This window comes from Ictalurus furcatus, chromosome 22 (assembly GCF_023375685.1).
Source record: "Ictalurus furcatus strain D&B chromosome 22, Billie_1.0, whole genome shotgun sequence".
Classification (NCBI taxonomy): Eukaryota; Metazoa; Chordata; class Actinopteri; order Siluriformes; family Ictaluridae; genus Ictalurus; species Ictalurus furcatus.
In genome coordinates this window covers 19,362,479-19,370,178 of record NC_071276.1, presented here as the reverse complement: position 1 = coordinate 19,370,178, position 7,700 = coordinate 19,362,479, and the positions used below count along the sequence as shown (strand labels likewise).

Below are 7,700 nucleotides of genomic sequence, written 5' to 3'. Positions count from 1 at the left end.
TTTTTTTTTCTCCATCAAAAAAAGAGATTAATAAAAAAAAAGCAAACACTCGGTACGCTTCTGTAGCAGAACAGTTCTTTTCTGTGCAGTGGACGGACTTAAATATAAAGGAATGATAAAAAAAAAAAATGGATAGAAGAAAGAGAAGAAGAAAACCATCTGCAGTCTACTTTGGCTTAGCCCATGCTGAAGAGGCACAGCGAAATGAACAAAATCAAAAACAAATCACAAGGTCTTTTTATTATTATTATTTTTCTTCCAAGAGTCTGAGTCATGAGTAAGACTTGGTGAACTTATGCACTTCGGGAAAAAAAAAGAGAAAAAAATCGCCGGCTTGTAGAACGTCATGCAAGAAAGTGGAGACCGGCGCCAGAGTCCGCTGTAGTACCTCCTCACGGATTTATGACCCCACGTCTCCTTCGGTTGTACATCAGCAACTATTATACGCAAATGAGAAAATGTCCTTGTCTTTTGTCTGGCGGTTGAGTCTGTGAGGTGTGAGACACTGAAAAAGAGAGAGACAGACAGATTTATTGACATCGTTTATACCGGAAGCTCTGACACGTTAAAACCTGATGTTTAAGCACTTCTCCTGGACCCTGATTCAGATGATAGGGATTTGTTGTTAAATCTGAGCCATGCTCCACTGCGTAACACTCAGCGCGTTTACATGGACAACGATAATCCGATATTACTCCGATTTAGACGATACTCTGATTAAGAAACTAGCACGTAAACAGCGATTTTTCATTTCCTTAATCCGACTAAAGTCCTACTCGAAGTAAACACAACTCGGATTAAGACGTGTGGAGTATTCCTGTTTTAGTCACGTTACAGACATGTTCACACTTTGATCACACTATTAACGTCGTGTGAAAGTTTTCACCACATTTTTACGACAGGACACGATCACACACGGCAGCGCTCAACCGTCTGACGGCAAACGAGAGAGCACGGCTGCGTCCCAAACCGCGTACTTGCCTACTATAGGCCTGTAGTAGGAGAAATACATGTATCTCGGCTACTATATAGACGGTAAGTATGCGGTTCGGGACGCAGCCCACAGCTTCAAGCAGTCGTCTATTTGCACGTACAGCACGACAAATAATTAACCGCACTCGAAGAGTTCGTAAAATTTTTAAATAAAAACACCCAAAACTGTATACGGTCCCATAACGAAGACCAACTGTATGTTCTGGAGGGCCGTCGGACGGCGTGACGTGGGGACGTAATGACGTGTGCTGTTAATCGATCTATGTTCTATATCATGTAACACAGGAACATGAAAGGAATATTCTAAAAGCGACTCATGTAAACACCTTAATCACAATATTGTCTTATTCAGAATAAGCTCAATAATTAGATTACTGCTGTCCATGTAAACATAGTCACTGAGTTTCCAGAGACTTCTGCATGAAACTGGTGTGTGTGGGGGGGGGCGGGGCTATGGATGACCTCACTTCCTGTAAATAAGCTTTAGATCAAACGCGTGTAGGATCCTTGGCGACGGTTTGGAATCGCAGAACCTTTTGCGCAAAGCTAGCCGATTTAGCTGAAGTTAGTCGTTGTCACGGTGACGTTATTTAAAAAAAATATCTTTTCGAAGTTTGCCTGCGGTTAAATAAAAAGAACGGGAAAAAAACGTCTGACGCGAATCGAGACAGAAACCGGTAACGAATGTGACTCTGTCGCTAGTCTGTTAGTGGTTAGCTTGATGGCTAGCTAGGTTAGCTAATGTTAGCGATGTATATTCGTTATATAACATTATATTTTGAGATGACTCGAATCGGAACTCTGATACCGAAATTTTAGTTCTGTAACAAATGTGAGCTGGGTTATTAGCAGTGAGCTAGATGACTAGCTAAGTTAGCTAATGATAGTGGTTGTCATGGCAACGTTCAATTTTGGACATGTTCGGTTTCCGTTAAATAAATCTTTAAGAAAAGGATGATGCAGATCGAGACCCTTACATCGAAATACCATCGTGTAACAAATATGAGCTAGACTACTAGCGGTTAGCTAGCCAACTAGAAAAGCTAGCTAATGTTAGTGATGAACAAAATGGTGGTCGTCATGGTAACATTACACTCGGACAAGGCAAATCCGAGTCTCTGATATTACAATACTACCTGTGGAACAAACGTGTGTTAGTTTAATCAGCTCGCTAAGTTAGCTATTGGTAATGATGAGGAAAATGCTGGTTGTCATGGTAACATTACGTTTCGACAGGTTTTGGCTGCGGTTAAATAAATTCCTAAGAAAATGACAAATCCGAGGTTCTGATATTAAAATCCTACTCGTATAACAACCGCGAGCTAATCTATTAGCGGTTCGCTAGCCAACTAGAAAAGTTATTTACTAACAGCGTTGGACAAAATGGCGGTTGTCACGGTAACATGTCTGGAAAGGTTTGGCTGTTGACAAATAAATCACACCACTCGAATACTGAAAACCCACTCGTGTAACAAATTAGCTAAATTTCCTAGCTGTTAGCTAGCTGTCCAGCTAAGTTAACTAATGTCAGTGGTGAACGAAATGGCAGTTGTCATGGTAACATTAGGTTTCAACAGGCTGAATCAAAAGGATGCAAAAGTTACGAATGAGAACTGAGACTCTGGCCAGGTTAGTCCACTTGTGTAAGAAATTAGAGCTTGTTTAGTAGAGGTTAGCTAGCCAAGTAGCAAAGTTAGCTAATGTTAGGCATGAACAAAAGGGCAGTTGTCATAGTAACATTATATTCTGAGATATTTGGCTGTTAAATCAATCTTCAAACATACGGAGAGTGATATCGGATAACAAAGGTAAGCTAGTGCACTAGCTGTTAGCTAGCCAAATAGCTGTTGGTTGTCATGGTAACACTGTTTCAACGGGTTGGACTGTAAATCACAAGACTCTAATACTGGAATCCCACTCGTGTCAGAAATGTCAGCTAATTTAGTAGTAAGCTAGCCAACGTCAGAGGGTAGTACTGAAAGTTGGTACGGAACAAAATGGTGGTTGTCATGGTAACCTTATGCTTCGACAGGTCCGGCTGTTGTTAAATAACTCACAAGATTCTAACAGTTAAAAACAAAAACCGACTCGTGTAGCAAACGTGAGCTAGTTTACTAGCTAGCTTTTCGGAACGCTTACCCGTGTCGAATCGGGCGCAGGCTCTGATCGGATAATGTGGCATCAATCCAGCCTTTGGCGTCCAATCAGGGTCAGCTTATCCACGGCGAAGTAAATATCCAGAAGTGATTTATACGCAGTAATGCACTTGTTGAAACATCCTTGTTTTCTTGTTTTTTTTTTTTTACAGTGATGATGTACAGTTGTTGGCTTAGCACGAGCGCAGTTCATCAGTTTCCCCAAGTCGGCGTCAAACGCTCGGCTCCGTGGATGAAGGACGGCGAGATAAAGGACACCGCCCGTTCTGCTTTTCACATTCCACCCGAGGCGACGCAACGTCCGTGCGTCCTTCTCCGTCGTTTCGGAAAAAGTCTCAGAAATACGCGGAAAAATCTTTAAATTACAAACGTCGCAATATATTAGTGCTTTGAGTCTGAAGACATTCTCAGGAGAAAGAAAACCAAAAAATTCAAAATAAAACAACAATAATAATAAAAAAAAACACACGAGCTGTTCAGAAAGTCTGAAGTATAAAGTTTGTCGTTCTTTTACAGCTCCCTTCATTTTTTTTTTTTTTTTTTTTTTACTTTGTCCTCTCTCTTCGCTTTCACACTTTTTTGTTTCAAAAAGTATGATTGTCGTCTTGCTGAAAATTTTTTTCCTCCCTCACTCCCTCCCTCCCTCTCTTCCTCGTCCAATCCTGAAACAGAACGCAAAAAATAGGTGTGGCTCCTCCCACTTGTTTGAGTGACAGCTAAAGCCTCCCCCCCCCCGGTTAGACGTCACGATGAAATGATAACCGTTTTGTTGATGGAGAGATCATGACGCTGTCTTAGCATTAGCATGCCACTTGCTGGATTGGGTCGATGGCGTTAGCCGAGAGAGAGTGAGAGAGAGGGTGAGAGAGAGAGAGAGAGAGAGAGAGAGAGAGAGAGAGAGAGAGAGAGAGAAGATGTGTCCGATGGAAGAAAGGAAGGAGCGAGATAGTGAAAGAGAGAGGAAGGATGTTTCTCCGTGAAGGAGGGAGGTAGGCGACTGTTTGGCGTCTCTGTTTGTGCTCTACACTGACGACTCTTCCGGGTTTGCGTCAGGCAGGACGCTTCTCTGCTGCAGTGTCCTCCGTAGCTCCTCCTTAAAAGGGCTGGTGTAGTCGTTCTCCCTGGCGCCGATCCCCAGCTTTCCTCCAACTCCTCCCACTCCTCCCGCGCTCATCCCTCCGTTCGGCCGGTCCTCGCCCGCCACGCTCAGGCTGAGTCGAACGTACCCGTTGGTGCCGGAGTTCCGGATGTTCGTGAGGCTCAGGCGGCTCGGCGAGTGCAGCGGCTGCCCGGGAATGGCGCTCGGCGAAGACGAGGACGCGTGTCCAGGCACGATCTTCAACGATCCGTCCGAATAGTAAAAATTGGCTCCGGTTTCCCAGAAGCGATCCTCGTCGTTGTTTGAGCTGGTGGGCATCTTGCTAGGCACGAAGCTCGGCGTCTCCTTGGGCAGCGTGATCGGGTAGACCAGCGTACTCTCTAACGGCTTCATCTCGGCAGTTCCCGCTTTCCCCAGCGCTAATTTCAGCCTCCGCCGCAGGTAGAGGGCGCCGATGAGCAGCACCAGACAAGTGACGCCTAACGCAATCACGAGCACCCAGAAAAGCCCCATGCTGGCATCCGGCTCTCGTGCTTCCATAAACACCGGCGCGCTGGTCACCACCACCACCAGGTAGCGCTCCGTCTGGAACTTCACTCCCTGCTCTTCGGAGTAGCACACGTAGCGTCCGCCCTGGTGGGTCCCCGCCCGGGGGATGACCAGGGCACGAAGGGCGCGGTCGAAACGGGGACCCGAAGTATCCGAGTCAGACGAGAGCAACAACTCGCGCTCGTTCAGCGCCCACGACGGACGCGCCAGGTTCGAGACCAGCTGGCACGGCAGGACGAGGTCCGAACCCACCACCACGGTCACATTCCTCAGCCGGGAATGTTCTGGAAAACATGGAACAGGTCATGAAATAAAAATCTCCGGATTATTTGTAGCATCAGACAAGTGGCCAGCAGGGGGCGGTGGCCTGAGGACCGAGACTCACCCGGACTCGGGATGGACACCGGCTTATCAAACTTCGCCTTTGACCCTCGATTGAACCTCTCCAGCGTGAGATCCTGAGTGAGAGTCGACGTGGACCTGCACGGGGGATGAGAGACATCCATTACACTCTAATACACTCGCCACACACACACACACACACACACACACACACTCGCTGCACCAGGGGAGAGAAGAAAAGTCAATTAAGAAGAGAAAGTAAAGAAAAGAAGAGAAAAGAAAACAAGAGAGGAGAAGAGACACGAAGAGAAGAGGAGACGAATGAAGAGGGGAAAAAAACAGGAATGAAAAGAGGAGTGAAAAGAAAATGGGAAAATGAGACGAGAGGAGAAAAGGAAGGGAAGAGGAAAAAAAGAAAAGCGGAGAGGAAAGAAGAGAAGTGCGAAGAAAAAAGAAGAGGAGGTGCGAGGAGAAAGGAAAAAAATGGGGGAAGAAAGGGAGGAAATGAAAAGAAGCTGGGGGAAGAAACAGAAATAAAAGGAGAAAACAACGTGAAGAGAGAAGGAAAGAGAAGAGAGAAGGAAAGAGAAGGAAAGAGAAGGAAAGAGAAGAGAGAAGGAAAGAGAAGAGAGAAGGAAAGAGAAGGAAAGAGAAGAGAGAGGGAAAGAGGAGAGAGAGGGAAAGAGGAGAGAGAGGGAAAGAGAGGGAAAGAGGAGAGAGAGGGAAAGAGGAGAGAGAGGGAAAGAGAAGAGAGAGGGAAAGAGAAGGAAAGAGAAGAGAGAGGGAAAGAGAAGGAAAGAGAAGAGAGGGAAAGAGAAGGAAAGAGAAGAGAGAGGGAAAGAGAGGGAAAGAGAAGGGAGAAGGAAAGAGGAGAGAGAGGGAAAGAGAAGGAAAGAGGAGAGAGAGGGAAAGAGAAGAGAGAAGGAAAGAGAGGGAAAGAGAAGAGAGAGGGAAAGAGAAGGAAAGAGGAGAGAGAGGGAAAGAGAAGAGAGAGGGAAAGAGGAGAGAGAGGGAAAGAGAAGAGAGAGGGAAGGAGAAGAGAGAGGGAAAGAGAGGGAAAGAGAAGAGAGAAGGAAAGAGGAGAGAGAGGGAAAGAGAAGAGAGAAGGAAAGAGAGGGAAAGAGAAGAGAGAGGGAAAGAGAAGGAAAGAGAAGGGAGAAGGAAAGAGGAGAGAGAGGGAAAGAGAAGAGAGAAGGAAAGAGAGGGAAAGAGAAGAGAGAGGGAAGGAGGAGAGAGAGGGAAAGAGAAGGAAAGAGAAGAGAGAAGGAAAGAGAGGGAAAGAGGAGAGAGAAGGAAAGAGAAGAGAGAGGGAAAGAGAAGGAAAGAGAAGAGAGAGGGAAAGAGAAGAGAGAAGGAAAGAGGAGAGAGAGGGAAAGAGAAGGAAAGAGAAGAGAGAGGGAAAGAGAAGAGAGAAGGAAAGAGGAGAGAGAGGGAAAGAGAAGGAAAGAGGAGAGAGAAGGAAAGAGAGGGAAAGAGGAGAGAGAGGGAAAGAGAAGAGAGAAGGAAAGAGGAGAGAGAAGGAAAGAGAGGGAAAGAGGAGAGAGAGGGAAAGAGGAGAGAGAGGGAAAGAGAAGAGAGAAGGAAAGAGGAGAGAGAGGGAAGGAGGAGAGAGAGGGAAAGAGAAGGAAAGAGGAGAGAGAGGGAAAGAGAAGGAAAGAGGAGAGAGAAGGAAAGAGAAGAGAGAAGGAAAGAGGAGAGAGAGGGAAAGAGAAGAGAGAGGGAAAGAGAAGGAAAGAGAAGAGAGAGGGAAAGAGAAGAGAGAGGGAAAGAGAAGGAAAGAGGAGAGAGAGGGAAAGAGAAGATGAATGCGTACGTCTGTACAGGATGATGCTGAGTGATGGAGCCAAGTGGCGTGTCATCAAACACTCAGCTTGCTTGTGTGTGTTTGTAACTGTGTGTGTGTGTCTGTGTGTGTTTGCAACTGCGTGTGTGCGTGTCTGTGTGTGTAAAACTGTGTGTGTGTGTGTGTGTGTGTGTACCCGCGGTGGAGGTCGATGCGGACGCAGGCTCGTCCCTCGCTGTCCCAGGCGCAGTACGGATCTCGGGACAGCCAGCAGTCCGGCTGAGAGTGATAACGACTGCAGTTAGCCAAGGGCAACTGCAACACCTCCGACCGAGAGCCGATATACAAGTACTTCTGAACACACACACACACACACACACACACACACACACACACACACACACAGAGAGAGAGAGAAACAACACTGTTGAGATCAGATAAGAAACCAAATTAGATTCATATCTTGCTGCATGTGTGTGTGTGTGTGTGTGTGTGTGTGTGTGTGTGTGTGTTACCTTGCTGTGCGAGATGGTCAGACTGTCGACTGGTTGCGGCCAATCAAACAGCTGGATTTCCTCGATCACATGAGCCTCAGATCCGACAATCGCCACTCGCTGGAGCCATCCATCAGCTGGAGGAGAGAGAGACGGAGAGAGAAAAACAGAGAGAGTGAGACAGAGAGTGAGACAGAGAGAGAGACAGAGAGAGAGACAGAGAGAGAGACAGAGAGAGTGAGACAGAGAGAGAGACAGAGAGAGAGACAGAGAGAGTGAGAGAG

At 46.5% G+C, this 7,700-nt stretch overlaps 2 protein-coding genes across 10 annotated transcripts in view; one reads left to right on the top strand and one right to left on the bottom strand.

Moving 5' to 3' along the window:
• Nucleotides 1-307: 307 nt before the first annotated feature.
• sema4c (sema domain, immunoglobulin domain (Ig), transmembrane domain (TM) and short cytoplasmic domain, (semaphorin) 4C) overlaps nucleotides 308-7,700 on the bottom strand; it is an 81,196-nt gene continuing 73,803 nt past the window's right edge. For all 3 annotated transcript variants that reach the window (XM_053610858.1, XM_053610856.1, XM_053610857.1), the window contains 5 exons: nucleotides 7,438-7,553; nucleotides 7,119-7,276; nucleotides 5,183-5,277; nucleotides 3,133-5,081; nucleotides 308-505 (listed from right to left, as the gene is read on the bottom strand). In XM_053610858.1, coding sequence (XP_053466833.1) covers nucleotides 4,171-5,081; nucleotides 5,183-5,277; nucleotides 7,119-7,276; nucleotides 7,438-7,553 — 1,280 coding nt within the window. In that variant the 3' untranslated portion in view covers nucleotides 308-505; nucleotides 3,133-4,170. The remainder of the gene's footprint in view (nucleotides 506-3,132; nucleotides 5,082-5,182; nucleotides 5,278-7,118; nucleotides 7,277-7,437; nucleotides 7,554-7,700) is intronic.
• The window catches only part of LOC128599335 (trichohyalin-like), a 4,727-nt gene continuing 2,298 nt past the window's right edge, over nucleotides 5,272-7,700 (top strand). For 2 of the 7 annotated variants that reach the window (XM_053610865.1, XM_053610866.1), the window contains exons 1-2: nucleotides 5,272-7,270; nucleotides 7,459-7,603. In XM_053610865.1, coding sequence (XP_053466840.1) covers nucleotides 5,289-6,944 — 1,656 coding nt within the window. In that variant the 5' untranslated portion in view covers nucleotides 5,272-5,288 and the 3' untranslated portion in view covers nucleotides 6,945-7,270; nucleotides 7,459-7,603. Of the gene's footprint in view, nucleotides 7,271-7,450 lie in introns of all 7 variants that reach the window. The other 5 variants (XM_053610859.1, XM_053610862.1, XM_053610864.1 and 2 more) reach the window with 4 other exon arrangements.